Below are 15,942 nucleotides of genomic sequence, written 5' to 3' on the forward strand. Positions count from 1 at the left end.
CCTTGCTTCACCACCCCATCTTATTCATGTCATTGCTCTCTGATTGTACATAAATTTGTGAACAACAGTTATCAAGGATGAAGCACAGAATGAATGAATTCTCATCAAAAGTCTCTCACTAACACCTTGAGAACTTACTAGGAATTGCAACCACTACTATAAAAACAGACTTGTGCATTGATTTCACAGAAATGAAATCAAATATCTTACTAGTTTTATGGTTCCCCACCCCCCCGCCCCCTTTTTAAAAATTAAAAATTGAAATGTTTTGTTACTTACATACATAAACTATATTATATATTTTACAAGATGGATTTTTCAATGGATTAAGAACTGGTTGGCTGGACATGATCTGTGGTTCTGTGTCAGGGTGAAGGCCGGTCACAAGTGGTGTCCCACAGGGGTCAGTCTTGGGAACGGGGCTCTTCAACATCTTTGTCAATGGTCTGGCCAATGGCATCAAATGCATCCTCAGCAAGTTAGCAGGTGACACGAAGCTGAGCAGTGCAGTTGATACATTGGAGGGAAGGGAAACCATCCAGAGGGACCAGAACAGGCTGGAGAAGTCAGCCCCTGAGAATCTAATGAGGTTGCACTTAGGCTGGGACAACTCCAGGTATTTATAAGGGCAGGAGGAAGACCACCTTGAGAGCAGCCTGCAGAGAAGGACTTGGGGGTACTGGCAGATGAGAAGCTAGACATGAACCATCAGTGTACATTTGCAGCCCACAGGGCCAACTATGTTCTGGGCTGCATTAAAAGAGGAGTGTCTAGCAGGGAGAGGGAGGTGATTGTTCCCGTCTACTCAGCTCTTGTGAGGCCCCATCTGGAGTACTGCATCCACACCTGGGGCCCTCAGCACAAGAAAGACACAGAGCTCTTGGAACAGGTCCTGATAGGGCTGCTAAGATCAGAGGACCAGAGCACCTCTTGTATAAAGAAAGAAAGGCTGAAGGAATTGGGCTTGTTTAACTTGGAGAAGAGAAAGCTCCAGAAAGACCTCATTGTGGCCTCCAAATACTTGAAGGGAGCTTATAAACAGGAGGGGAAAGACTGTTTACATGGGTGTATAGTGATAGAACAAAGGGGAATGGTCTTAAACTGAAACAGAGGAGATTTAGGTTAGAGGTTAGGAGGAAGCTTTTCACTCAGATGGCGGTAACACACTTGAACAGGTTGCCCAAGGAGGTTGTGGATGCCCCATCCCTGGAGGCATTCAAGGCCAGGCTGAATGTGGCTCTGGGCAACCTGGTCTGCTGGTTGGCAAACCTACCCGTGACAGCAGGGTTGAAACTAGATGATCACTATGGTCCTTTCCAACCCAGGCCAGTCCATGATTATATGTAAGCAATGCTCACCTTTAATCACCAGTGCAACACAATATGAACTTCTAGGAAAAAATAAATAAATTCTATTCCCCCATTATCAGAGAAGGGATCCTGTTGCCCCTTCACTACAGCCAATTTTAGTGAGGTTTGAACAGTCCCTACTTTCAGCATTCTTTACTTCATTCTTCCCCCCCTCGTTCCCTTTTCAAGCTTTTCTCCCTTTTGATTTCTTTCTTTTTCACTTTCTTCTTAAGAGTTCTTCTTGCTTTCCTTTCCTCTTGGCCTTTAATAAAAAGAATTTTCCTATCTAGATGTTATCATGCTTTTTTTTTTTTTTCTCCATTAAGGTAGGAATAATCTTGTCTATAAATAGTGATAAGCATTTTCAGCATCACAGTGCATGTGTAGGCTTGTTCAGTCAAGAAATCAGACGATAGGACCAGCAGAATATATATTAACAGATAACTAATCTACTTCCTATAGTAACTTTTGATGAAGTAATTTCTAGCTTTCTTCTGATGTTTTTATTTTGGTAGTTTGTAATATATTATTAAATAGCTATTGTTTTTGTCTGTATTTCCTATGACAAAAGTTCACTAAAAATGGAAATTTTTCTAATAAAGAACTGATCAGCAGTCTCTTCAGATAGAATCTGAACAGAAACTTCAGTGCTTTTTTTTTCCCTGAGAGTCAATACAGTTTAGAACCTGCTAATCCTGACTGCATCTTTCACTAATGTTTGAGGTCAAAAAGCTAAATCTTGAGGGAAAAAAATAAATAATACCTGAAAGCTTACAGTAACTAATACACTTTGAAACAGCAATGATAGAATATACTGAATAAATGTATCTTCCACGTGAAGATTTTTATATCTTCTGATGAGTTATGCAACTTATTAGAAACAATGTTAAGAAAAACTATTGTAATTTTATTTTATGATTTTTAATATTGTGCTTGCTTCAAGCTGTGAACTACTGTTGTTCTCTTAAAAAAAAAAAAAAAAATCAAGGAAAATTGCACCTAGGTATGTATAAGGATTATTTTTAATGTTAATGTGTGAAGATTATGCAGAAGCATACCTTAGATATGATCCCACTGATTCTTTGACTCACAAACATCCATTAAAATTGAAAGATACGTTGTAGATAAGCCAGCTTCTCATGTGCCTGAAAATTGAGTAACAGATTTCTAATTTTAGAGAAATTACCTGTTTATATATTTTATTCACTTATTTGTTTTTTGATAAAACACAATCAGGATATGTTTTGAGCTTTTAAGAGGGAAAGTAAATTTACAAGTAAAAAATTAAAAACTGTATAATGTAAAAGCTAAAAGCAAGTTTAATAATTATCGACTTATATAGATTGCTGTAAAATTTTCAAATTATCAGAAAAAGTCTGGAAAGAAAGAAGTATTCCAAATTCCAAAAAATATTCCAATATTATTCCTGAAGGATGCTTTCCCAGGATTTACTGGGATCTTTACTGGACAAAGTATTTCCCCTTCAGCTCAAACTAGCTGTGTGCTCTGGTGGCCAGGCAGGGTCCTGTCCACCTCTCCCCAGATGGCCACCTCTGTCTTGGCACCAAACTATCCATCCCATAAGTTTACCACTAGCTGGCGGAGTCCCAACTCCAGTACCACCTTGCAGGCTCACATGGCCATTCCTGGTAATTCTTTTGACAACAAAAGCTCCTGTGAGACCATCCTTCGCATCTCCATCCTTTTCCCTTGCCAAAATCTGTCATTTCTTCTTCCCCAAGTCCTCAGGAATAGGGGAAGGCAGAGACCAGCATTCTCTGAGCTGCTGTGCCAGGACAACAGAAGGAATCCAGCAGAAGGACCTGAGCTGACTGGGGCCCTGAGAATGTGTCAAACAAGTTACAGAAGTGGCTACTCATGTGGAGAAGATGACTTTGGTTCTGACATGAAGCAGCCTGAAGTTCAGCATGAAGGTCATCTTTTCAAGATGAGGCATATTGAACAATTGATTCAATAAATAAAAAATGAGTAATACTTAAGAAAACGAACTCACAAAAACAACAAAAACAACACATATTTCTCTCTCTATTTTTTCCCCTCTTTTGGACCTTGAGAATCTGCATGTGGATTCTTAAGTCCCTACCTGGTGTCCCTGGTATGAAAAAGACATTGCCACATGGAGCAAGAGCTCAGCCAGGGCTGGTGAGAGTCCAGGGCACCCAGCAGTCGCAGCAAAGGCTGAGGGAACTGCCTACAATCAGTATTAAAAAAAGTGAGTGTTACCTACAGATGCTTACTGGGATTGCGGAAGATCATGAAGCCTGGCTTTTCTCACAGGTGCTCAGTGACAGGAGCACAAGCGGCACCAGACACATGCTGCAGCATGGACATCTTCCAGCTGGGAGAAAAAGACTGTCCCCATGAGGATGCGTTCCCAGAAAGCATGGGGGTCTCTGTCTTCCCCATGATATCTAACCTTGACTCAATCTAGCTGAATGTAACTCCCCTCCTTTGAAGAAAAGCTCTGGGCAACATGTTCCAGTACTCTGTAACCCTCATTGTGAAGAAGTTCTTTCGCTTATTGGTTCGGAACTTCCTATGCTCAACTTTATGGCCATTTCCCCTTGTTCTGTCCCCATGGACTGCTGAAAAGAGGTTGGCCATGTCCCTTTGACTCCCACACTTAAGATATTTATAGACATTAATAAGATCCCCTCTCAGTCTTCTTTTCTCAAGGCTGAAAAGATTCAGGTTACCTAGCCTTTCCTCACAGGGGAGACTCTCCAGGTCACTTGTGGTCCTCTGCTGGACTATCTCCAGGAGATCCCTGCATTTTTTGTACTGGGAAGCCCAGACCTGGATAGAGTACTCCAGGTGAGGCCTGACCAGAGCAGAGCAGACGGGGAAGATCACCTCCCTGGACCTTCTGGCCATGCTCTTTTCAATGAACTCATTGGCCTTCTTGGTCATCAGAGCAGTATGTTGATAATATATTGTTTATGTGCTTAAATTTTCATAATGATATTTTGGTGCCCGTGATTAATAACAACAACAAAATACTCTACATGTGTGGAATATGGTAGCCCAGCGAGAGGCTCTTTGATACATTTTACGTTTTTGAAAGATAGATGCTTTTAAAGGATAGATTCATGGCTAATGCTTTTTAGTCATACAGAATTAGTATATGCATTAGTGCCCATACAGCAGCATAAGGCTCACATAATATGTTAAGAAAAGAATGCTGAAAGTGAAGATCCTCACTCTAAAAATGTTTTGATCTAAAAAGTATGTCAGATGAAATGGAGTTAATGTAAGTGAAAAAAGTGAGAAAAATTTCACCTAAGATTGCCAGCAATCATTAGTACAGAACCTTTATATTTTTAATCCCAGTGAAATGTTTTGTAAGAAGTGTGCAGAGTTGATCATGTAGAAGGCATTGGCAATTTTGAAATATGTGTATGAATGGTAAATTTCCTATGAATATTGTTGGCTTGATTTCAGATATATTCACAAGCATTTCTCTGGAAAGTACACTGCTATTCTGTCCAATGTAAATTCACTGACACCTGCTCTTAGCAGGAATTTTTTAGTAATTCAAGGCAGTAATGTTTATCAAAGTAGCTAAATTAGCTGTTATGAAATCACTGTTGAGTTTTTGTGAATGAGCACCTCTATGCACTATTCTACTTCTATTCTAGCACTTTTCAGACACTAACATAGATAATAGACTAATGAGACAGGGGAACCTGCGAATCCAAGCCCTGGGAAAAGGAAAAGGGGAAAAGGTAGGGAGATGGGTCTAAAAACAGCACAGTGGCAATGATCTGAGGAGAAACAAACTAATTTACTAAATAAGATATCAGAATGCAAGATAACATACTATAATGCAATATAATGTAACGTAATTAGAATTGAAGCTAATAACTAAAGTGAGAGTGTCTGAAAAATAGAAGCCTTACTCTAATTAAGCTGAGGTGATATGGCTGGGAGCAGAGATGAGCCAGAAAATCAAAAAAGGGAAGTCAAGAGATCTACGAATGGTTTTTATCTTTCCCACTGAGCAGAAATGGTAACAGAACAGTGAGCAGTCCTCTGGGGGATATAGTTCTTCTTCTCTTCTAAAACAGGTACCCCGAAGTATCTACTATGCATGGAACAGGAGCATTAATGCTTTAACATGTACTACATGATGTTATGATGTGGAATACTGAGAACAAAAATCTAAAACCATGACATATAGTTACACTTCCGTCACCAGAAAAAAGAGGAAATAGGGAAGTTCTGGAGTCTGAGTCTAATTCAAAATTGTTTGTAATTAATTAAATGAATTATTTTGGAATTCAAAAAGGAATCTCTTTTACAGATTTTGTTCACTGACCAAAATTTACAAAATTCTTCAAGTAGACACAAGTATAGGGCAAAAAATATCTGAACAAGCCTACCCAAGTCTAATAAGGTAATAAGACTGTGGGTGGTTGTAAGAGATTATTATTTTGCATCATCATTGTCTCAAAGCTTGCTGAGGACACAGACGAACAAGTTCAGGCAAGTCCTGGGCAAGGGTTGTGAAATCCTTTGTCTGAAGGACACAGATGAAGAAGTTCAAGCAAGTCCTGGTCAGAGGTTGAAAGATCTTTTGTCTGGAGAAGTTTGATGGACAAGTCTTGGGCAAGGATTGCGAAATCTTTTGTCCGAGGGTGACAGATGGACTGGGCCGGGGGCAACGAGAGAGAGATAAGCTGCAGCTTAATAGCTGTGAAGTGGTCTTTTGTGTGGGCTTATCTCGAGGAAGATGGCCATCTCGGGAAGTACTCGCAGGACTCCTGCAAAAACGCCCAGGGATGTCACGTAGGCAGGAGAAGAAGTAGGATAAAAGGAGGAATCGAAAACCACGAGGAGTGAAGGTTTTCTGCCATCAGATTCCTCGCCACGGAATTCCTGCATGCTGACGGACTCTCCTGGGCCTGCTACCTGAATCCTGCTGCTTCCTCCTGGACTGGCTCTGCGACTTCTTCCTGCTACCTGTTGCTGCCCCAGGCCTTCCACGCTGCTGCTCTCCCCCCCTGCTGCTTCTGCCTCGGACCTTCGGAACGTCGTGCAACGGGACCGCCGCTGGATCCTGGTGGTGACTATCCCCGCTTCACGGCATTCTTGCTTTTTCCTAGCTTTCCTATCGCACTCCTTCCCTTCCCCGTCTCCCTAATTAGACTTATATGGTTGGACTAACATATGAACCGTTGTTTCTTAATCTCACACCGGGTATACAGATATTAAAAGAACCTCAGCTCCCTCCTATAAATTGGAGCGTGACAGTGGTGACTTATTTTCCTTTGAGATTTGGAATTGGGGTCACTTTTGTCACCAGATTTTTTAACACCTTCTTCGAGATATTCTGATTTATTGTTCTTCAGAGGAAAACTGCTTAAATGTGGCATCACAGAAATGTATTGGATTAAGGGCTAATACATTTTCCTAGCCAGATGAAAGTGGTGTTGTATTTTTAACATGTCAATAGTGCTTATCCATATCTCAGGAAATGCAACAGTGGAGAATTCAGGTTTAAAGTAATTAGATTTATATTTCTTATTTAAATGCATATATTTATTTTCAATATTGTCAGTTACTTTTTTCCTATCTTACCACATTTTTGTCTCTCTTCCTCTTTTCCTGTCTCTCTCGTGCACTAAGTAAATATATAAACAAATATATAAACATATATGTATACACTTATATACTGTCTCTTTCCTATTAATGGTAGTTAGTTTAGTGACTAAGGATGAAAAATATATATTTACGCTTCAATTATAGGAACAATATGTTTTACTGTCTAAGTACCATTTCTTGTCATGGTTATTATCGTGATATTAAATAGCTGAGAGTCATTGTAGAAGGAACATAAGTCATTACCATCTTTCTATACATAATGACTCTTAAACATAATTGCTATGTAATCTTTAGGTGAATTATTATATTGAATATTCTTCAGCGTTTCCAAGAAGAGGTCGATGGAGAGTTGCCGCACAGTGCTGGACGCCTGCAGAGGAGGAAGGAAGGACGTCAGTGTCAGCAGCTCTACCTCCGTGGCAAGCAGGGCCAACACCATCAATGAAGTGGGGGCAGAATCTCTGAGCTGAGAGGCTGCAGGCAGATCACAGAATCACAGAATGGCCAGGGTTGGAAGGGACCTCAAGGATCATGAATCTCCAACCCCCTTGCCACATGCAGGGCCACCAACTTCCACATCTGATAGTAGACCAGGCTGCCCAGGGCTCCATCCAGTCTGGTCTTGAACACCTCCAGGGATGGGGTATCCACAACCTCTCTGGGCAGCCTGTTCCAGCACCTCAGCTCTCTCTCTGCAAAGAACTTCCCCCTGACACCTAACCTAAGTCTTCCTTCCCTCAACTTAAAACCATTTCCCCTTGTCCTGTTATCTACCCTTTCAAAGAGTTGATACCTGGAGGATGGCCCCAGAACTGCTCCAAAGTGTGCAAGCTCTGCCCTGCGGAAAGTCTGCCCAGGGGCATGCAGCACCTGGAACTGCAAACCAGCCAGGAAGTTCCCTGGTGTGCTGTCACAGGGCAGCAGGCATGGGCACGCTGGGCTCAAACCCACATCCCTCGTGTTCTGGGCTCCCTTCCATCCTTACGTCATTAAAGAGTGCTGGAAGCTTACCGGACAGCTCCAGAGCCATGAAGCTGATCTTAGCCCCATTCAGGAGCTGCAGCAGGGTGCTGAGTATTGGTAGGGCTATGGCACGGATGTCGCTGTCTGCATCCTGCAGCTGCTCCATGATGCACAGCAGGAAGATGATCACTGGTCTTGCCTATGGGAAAAACATACCTTCCTCTAGGTACAGCTGCAAGCACAGTGAGGTCAAAACAGCTCCAGTGCCAGCCCCGAGGATAGCAGGCAGTGATGGGATAGGCAGAGAGCACCAGCTCCTCGCTGCCTGGAGAGGTGCTGAGCTGTAGGTGGTCCTGCTACAGCCCTGTGGCAGGCAGGCCCAGCCCAACCTGCAGCACCTGTGGCATTCCCGGCCGCCCCTGCTCACCGTATCCTGCCTCTTGCTGAGCTGCAAAATGCCCCTGAGCACCAGCTGCTGCATGCCCACATTCTGGCTCTGCAGATAGGTGGTGAAGAGTTTCAGGATGTGGTGCAGCTCTGTGGTGAGGTCCACTCACTCCAGCATCTGTAATACATGCGGCTCTTAGTGCTGGATCCAACAATCTGCCTGGGGAAAGATAGCAGGGCACAGCCAAGCCTGGCCCAGAGGGAGGCAGCAGGGCTCGTGCCAGCAGTGGCCTTGCAGCCTCAAGTTGGCTGCTTCTGCAGCTGTTGCTCACCTCAATGAGGAAGACCATGTCCACCATCTCCCAGGAGTAGAAGCTGGTGCTGAGCAGCTCAACCAGCTGGTGGAAGATGGGGTCACGCAGAGCATTGGGCAGTTCCCTCATGGCCCTGGCAAGGATAAGAAAGCACCATGAGCCCCGAGCCAGGGGGACACAGCTGTGGCTGTGCAGCCTTCTTGCCAATGCCGCAGGGGTCACAGGCCGTGGTGCTGTGGCAGCATTTTATCTGAGAACTGGGGACCCCCTGGCACCCCGAGGAAGGAGTTCTCACCTGGCCACCACCTGCACGCCCTGGAGGTGGGTGACGGTGCTGAGGAGCGCGTCCCAGCCACCCTGCTCTTGGATGGCCTCCATCTGCCTCTGGAGGCCCACGCTGCAGAGCAGCACCTTCAAGGCCTGCACCGTGGACCTGCAGGTGGAGAAGGGTGCGAGTCACATTGGGAACCCCAGCACCGGGGCCCTGGGTGCAGCGGGGGGATGGGGATGTGGCACCTGATGGGAGTGAGCTGGTGCTGCTGGTGCTCCTCCCAGAAGATCTCCACCTCCTGCTGCGTCAGCTTGTGGTGAAGGACACTTGCAGAAGGAGAGCCAGGAAGAGCTTTGGGAGGATGGCCTGGGCCTCCTTCAGGACCAGAGGCAGCTGGAGTATCTCAGGTAGGGTCCTTGCTGCCTGCAGAAAGCACCCGGATACGATTCTTGCCCCGTTCCCCATGTTTCTATCCCATCTCTACAACTCTAGGGATGGAGGAAGGGAGGGAGAGGGAGACCCCGAGAGCTCCTGGCAGGTGTATGGATGGATGTCAGGGCAGGGAGAAGGCTTGGGGGTGGACAGGGGAGGGGAGCGGGGACTCAGGCTCAGCTGGGTGAGTGAGAAACTCATGGCCAGGGCAAGGACACGTGGCCAGTCCTTGATGAATGGTGACGAGTGCTGCTGAGAATGGTTTATCAGCACTTGGAGCAGCTTCTGCAGCATCTTCTCCATGGCTGGGAGCTCTGAGAGCATTTCCTTCCACATGGTGGCGGTGACCCTGCAGGTCCCCAGGGCTGTCAGCGTGGCTGCTCTCGCCTGGCTGACGGCCATGGGTGGAGAAAGGAAGGGAGAGAAGCCCTGAGGGCTGTGGGCTCCGTACCTGGTGCAGGTGGGGGAGCAGACCAGCAGGCTGCTAACCATCTCCTTCGGGAATTTGCTGGTCAGCACGAGCAGGGCCCTGCCCAGGCTTTTGAGAGCTGCCTTGTCTTTGATGGAAGGCAGGCTGTTGTGGATGGTCTTCATGATCTTTCGCACCTGGAGGGGGACATACGTGAGAATGGGATGGCACCGGAGCAGGGCCCAGCTGCCATCCCCCCTGCTGCCTGTTGGCCAAGCGCGGTGCCAGTGCCAGGGATGGAGCAGAGCCCCAAGGGCTGGAGCTGTGGCAGTAGCAGGTTCCCACCTGCTGTGGAGGGAAGTGAGCCTCTGCTGCGAGCAAATCTATCATGTGGGCAGCCAGATCGGTGCTGTGGAGGCTCGGCGCTGTCATATTCTCAATGGTCATGAGTAAGACATTCACCCTTTCAGGGTACAGGAGGTATTTCAGAAGGACCTGTGGAAAGAAGGAGAGGAGGAATGACTCATCCCCTGCATGGCTGCTCAGCCGTGTCGGGGCCTCAGGAGAGCTGGGAGCAGGGGCCGGGCTGGGTGATGCCGAGGATATGGAGTGTGAGGGCCATACGGGCACCAGGGCTTCTCGGGGAAAGCGCCTGCACTCTTTCTGACACTGCAGGCCTGGGTTCTCCTGTGGGCTCAGGGTTTGCTCTTTGTACCTGGAAGATATTAGTGGCTCTGTTCTCACGGGAAGCCTCCTGGTGGAGCAAAGCTAGCTGGCTCTCCCAGAGCTGTGGTACCTTGGGCTCCTTCTCCAGCGACAGTCCTGGAGAGGTGCGCACACAATGTGAGTGAGGGGCCTGGGCACCTGGAGGTCTGAGGGACCTAGCCCAAAGCAACTGCTCTCACTTGGGGTGGTGATGAAGGTGAAAAGCTGACAGACAGCCTTCATCGCCTCATCTCTGGTCCTCTCATCCGTGGAGGTGCAGCACAGGATGAGGTGTCCGGCCAGCTTCCCCAGCACAGGGAAGCATTGGTTCTCCTGGCACTTGTGCTGGAAGATGGCGGTTCCCATGAAGCAGGAGCACAGCTGGGGAGAGAGGCAGCAGAGGCACATGGCTGAGCGGGGCAGCAGGGCCCAGCCCAGGCTCTGTGCAAGCCTGGAGACAGGTGAGACAGGTGGGTTCCAGCTGGGGAGCAAGGACATGGTCCCCAGAGCTGTGCACACCAGAGCGCCCTACCTCTGGCAAGGAGCAGGTGTTGGTGAAGGCGAGCAGCCTGCCAATGCACGCTGCGGCCCTCTCCTCCACAGCCACCAGCTGGCACATGGTGAAGGGCAGCAGGAGCTGTGGAGAGAAAAGCTGCCGGTTGGCCCCCAGGACGAGGCACTCGTCCTTCCGCTCACTCCCCAGCTGCAGTGGGGGTGGGTGTTTGCGTCCCTGTCCTACTGCAGCCCCTCTGCCCTCCCGCTGCTCCCCACCCATCCCTCTGACCCCACAAGGGCCGGCCTTGGGCCAGCACCATCTGCCTGTAGCAGGCCCTGGGGGGACCTTGCATGGACCCTCCTTCACAGCCTTGAACTGTCCCCGCAAATCCCAGCCTTGCCACAGCCAGACCTCCAAGATGTTCTGCAGCTCCATGAGGACAGTGGTGCCAGGGCTGCCCACCAGCCCCTGCAGCAGGCGGTGCAGGGCTTCCATGGTCTGCAAGGAGGACAGGGGTCAGGGCAGCCATCCCTGCTGCATCCTGCTGGCAGCAGAGGGGCAGCCCAGATGGTGGTGCCCAGGAAGCGTTCCCAGGGCTCAGCTCGTGCTCACCTCCATGCAGGATGCAGCATCCCGGTCTGTGTCATCTTCGTGGCGAGGGAGATGGAGGACAGTGCTGATGCAGGTGTGCAGGGAGACCATTCTTCTTCTCAGGAAGCAGCCATGCTCTGCTGCAAGGGGAGAGAGGGCAGAGGCGTGATACTCTGCTCAGGGCCCCCAGCCGGGACCAGTGCCACCACGTTGGCCAAAGCTGGGCTGGGGCGGTACCTCATGGAGGCGATGGCGCTCATGGCCTGCTGCCGCAGCTCCACATCCAGGCACTCGGTGGGCTCCTCCTGCAGCAGCACCTGTGGGCACAGCAGGATGGGATGGGACATTGCAGTGTGCCCTGCTTGGTGTGCGGAGCCAGGCACCCCATCCCAGCTCCCGGTGCTCCCCTTATCTCAGTGCACTGCGCCACCTCCAACGCGCAGGCACACAGGTGCTCATGAGCCTCGCTGTCCTTGAGGGCAGCTGTGCAGGCGGTGCAGATGCAGGTCAGAAAGCTCAGCTTCTGTGCCTGTGCCTGAGACAGGGAGGGGAGTTACAGTGCCGGCATCAGGGGACCTTGGCACCCTCAGGGCATGGCTGGGCAGGGACAGCCATGGAAGCACAGAGTGCCCGCTACCTGGGGCTGCACGTGCAGCAGGTGCGGATGCAGCTCAGGGATCCTCCTCCTGAGGTGACACGATGGAGGCAGAAGGATCCTCAGCTGAGCCCAATGGCCCTTGCAGGGGCTGCACCTCATACACCTCATAGGGCCCCTGCTGGGCCACGGGGGTGCAGGATGCCCTAGGTCTCTCTGGCCATGCCTCTCAGGGTTGACTTGGAGGTCTCTGCTCCATCTTGAAGCACAAGAGGGAACAGTGGCAAATGCGCCTGCTGTTCCAGCTCTGCCTTCAGGGGGACGAGTCCCACTGTAAGATGGCAGTGATGTCACTCCATTCTGCCTGGCTCCACCCAGAACCCCCCCTCTTGCCCTGGGCTTGCCCCACAGTCCCACAGCCATCGGGGCAGTTTTGTTCTGGAAGGAGCCCTCGACTTCACTGTGTGCATTTGCCCCAGCTGCAGCACTGGGGTCTGGGAGTCCTTCTCAGGGCCCTTCAGCCCCGCATCCCCCCCAGTAAAATTAAACTGTGTCACCGTTTCCACTGGGACAGAGTTGAGTTTTCCTTTTTGGCATCTGGTGCTCTCTTTTGGCTTTAGGAGAAAAACAAAGAGTGTTGATAACACAGCAGTGTCTCTAGCTGTTGCTGAGCAGTGCTGCACTGAAGCTGCAGGCATTTCAGCTTCTCAGTTCATAGTGGTGTCCTGCTGGGGAGGGGCTGAGGGGGCACCAGGAGCTGGGAGGGCACAGAACCGGGACAGCTTGTGGCAACTTAGGCATGGGCTCTGTTGCTTGTACAGGACAGAGACCTTTATCGTACATGCTCACAGCCCTTTATACCCCTGCAACAGCCCCTTGGCTCCATGAGTATTTACATCTCGCACAAGTAGCTGCTGAGCTTCTTTACTCATCCCAAGGGGTTTTGGATATCAAAGTGCTTTGTTTTCATGTGGTCCCACATCAGTGCATGCTGTCACAAGGGATGGGCAGCAACATCTTCATTGCAAGCTCTGTTATGCAAGAGTGAGAGATGGAAGTAAGAACTCAGGGGAGAAAAGATCCTTGGATTTGTTTCAGTAGCGTGATACTGGTATGCCTGTCAGTGTTCCTCAAGATTTATACACACTAGAAAGTGTGATTGCTGTGTGGTTTGATTAAATCTCATTGCAGTAACATCTGCAAACAACACTATGCTGGGAGGAGCTGCAGAAAGATGTTAACAAATTGGAGGGCTGGGCAGTCACCAACAACATGAAGTTAACAAGAGCAAGTGGGACAGCCCTGGCTCTGCACACACTGCAGGAGGAGAGGCTGGAGAGCTGCCCCACAGAAAGGGCTCTGGGGGTTCTGGTTAATGGCAAATCGCATGTGAGCCAGCAGTGTGCCGCAATAGCTCAAAGGACCAACCGTACTCTGGGGTGCATCAGGCCCAGCACTGCCCAGGAAAGGACTGTCCCGCTCTGCTCTGCTGCACCCACTGCAGTCCGTGAGAATGTCTGGCACCGCTTCCTGAAGTGGCTGCATTCTCCTTGGGATCTGGGCCCAGCAGTGCCCACAGCCTGCCCTGCTGCACTGTGAGAAGGCAAGTCCTACCCTGGGGACAGATGGCTGCAAGCCCTCGTTGCTCTTGGTTCCCGAGGCTTCCAAGGTAATGCTTTGGCATCCCCCACTTAGCCAGGTGCTGCTCCCTGCATCCCCTTGACTTGCTGATGCACTGCTGCTCTGGCAATCCCTGTGCCTTCCCTGAGTGGTGTCTTGCGTAATACAGAAATGACACATGGGTTTGGTATGCACTAAGGGAAGAGAAGGAGTGGAAGCAGGTCCCAGCTGGGCATCACGGCAACCCCCATCCTGACCTACCTCGGTTCCATCGGTGCCCCTATGTAATGGGTTTGAGGCTCTGGGATGTGAGGGAGAGGTGCGTGAGGATGCAGTGGGAGGCCCACCCATGAGGTTTCCTAGGGTGAGGCAGCTGACTCCACAGCTCAAGACTGCCTCAGCCAAGAAGGACAGCAGGGAGGTGTGCTGCCTCCCTGGCGCCCAGGTCAGGGTTATTTCTAGGAAACTTCCTTGCCTGGTTCGCCCCTCTGATTGTTATCCATTAAGGACAGTTCAGGCCGGCAGCAATGGAGTTGCTGACAGAAGCCTGAGGACTACCAAGAAGGACTTCAGGGTCCCACGGTGCTTAGTAGAGGGAGTGGGTGTACAGCTTGTATTTTCCACTATCCCTTCAGTGGCAGGGGATTGGAAGGGATATTGAAAGGAGCAGGAAAACCCATCTCATATATATGTGGCTGAGAGGCTGCTGCAATCACAATAATTTTGATTTCTTTGCCCATGGGTTGGTTTGCTTGGCCACTGGCCTGATGGCTGCAGATGGGTCCCAACTGTCTCAAAGGGGGAAATGGATTCCAGCCCAGCGTGTACCCACAGTTGCTCCTTCATCGCCATAGAGTCATAGAATCATAGAATCACTCAGGTTGGAAAAGACCTCAAAGACCATCGAGTCCAACCATGACCTATCCATACTACCCTAACTAACAACCCTCCGCTAAATCATGTCCCTGAGCACCACATCCAAATGGCTTTTGAACACATCCAGGGATGGTGATTCAACCACTTCCCTGGGGAAACTCAGGGAGGGTAGATTTAGGTTAGATATAAGGAAAAAAAATCTGCTACAGTGAACGTGGTGAGGCACTGGAACAGGCTGCCTGCTGTTGTGGTGGATGCCCCATGCCTGGAGACTTTCAAGGCAAGACCAATAACACAGCTCTGCATGGCACAAGAACTAAGGCACTGTAAGGGCTTACCACCCTTGCCGATGAATTGGCAGAGAATACAGGAATAAATACTTCTATCCCTGGATGGATGGAGTCTTGGTTTGGTAAACAGAAAGGACTTCTTTGGTTGTAGTAGCAGGAGCCCTGATGGCCATCACTTGCCATGTAAGGGGACTGGGACAGCAATTGATCGAGACAGCACTAGTGGAGCTACCGTCATATTCTGATAAAATGATGGTTTTAGAGGAGATGGGGAATGAAGAAAGGGAAGAAGAGGAAGATGTCTATGAAACTGTACCATAGAAAAGAATTGCAGAAATCAACCATGCATAGAGAAGAAAAGAGGGACAAATTGTGGGAATTGTGGGAATGGAATGTTGTTTCTGCATTAGATATTGAAAAGGGGGAACTGAGCTGAAGAAGTAGAGCACAATGTGTTTGTATTTTGTAACTTGTCCTGAGAAATAGCTGATAGGAAAAAGTAGAAACACCAGATATTTTAGAAGCATATTTTAGAAATACAGTTGCTGAATTATTTGATTATTGCAGTTTTGCAATGAAGAATTAGTTTTTAAATGCTGTGAATAGTATGGCTATAGTATTGTAGACTAGAAAGCGTGTTGTAAGGCTGTTCTGTTTGGACAAGAGACCCTCAGCAAAAGAAAAACAGATTTAACAACCATCAAGGCAGCCAGGGCCTCCACACAAGGCCGGATTGTCTCACTCTGTGGGCAGGCTGGGATGCAGCAGGCGGGCATCAGGATACTCCCCTCTGTCCTTCTTCCAAACTTATCCCTATCCGAGAACGAGATGTCCAGAAATAATGGCCGAGTGCTGAATGTGCACATGTCGGAAGGTAAATAATTACCAATACATGTTTAGCCAGCAACAATTTATGTGTAGCTGGTTTCCATGTGTTTAGTTGAGCACTGGGAAGATTTGTGAACCTGAAGCACTCAGGCAATGAGGAACCAGGCGAGAGAAAGATCAGCAACGGGTAA

The 15,942-nt window shown here is 48.8% G+C and overlaps 1 protein-coding gene across 1 annotated transcript; it reads right to left on the reverse strand.

Moving 5' to 3' along the window:
- Positions 1-6,922: 6,922 nt before the first annotated feature.
- Positions 6,923-15,465, reverse strand: LOC149916087 (maestro heat-like repeat-containing protein family member 7). Its single transcript, XM_090149648.1, is given in 12 exon segments — positions 6,923-8,136; positions 8,365-8,771; positions 8,934-9,071; positions 9,155-9,221; positions 9,224-9,328; positions 9,539-9,690; positions 9,793-9,947; positions 10,096-10,245; positions 10,466-10,572; positions 10,656-10,836; positions 10,988-11,449; positions 11,564-15,465. Coding segments are annotated over 12 exon segments (2,136 nt in total). The 5' UTR covers positions 11,654-15,465; the 3' UTR covers positions 6,923-8,014.
- Positions 15,466-15,942: the final 477 nt, after the last annotated feature.

The sequence above is a fragment of the Phasianus colchicus genome, chromosome 13 (assembly GCF_987193195.1).
Source record: "Phasianus colchicus chromosome 13, bPhaCol1.hap1.1, whole genome shotgun sequence".
NCBI classification, from domain to species: domain Eukaryota; kingdom Metazoa; phylum Chordata; class Aves; order Galliformes; family Phasianidae; genus Phasianus; species Phasianus colchicus.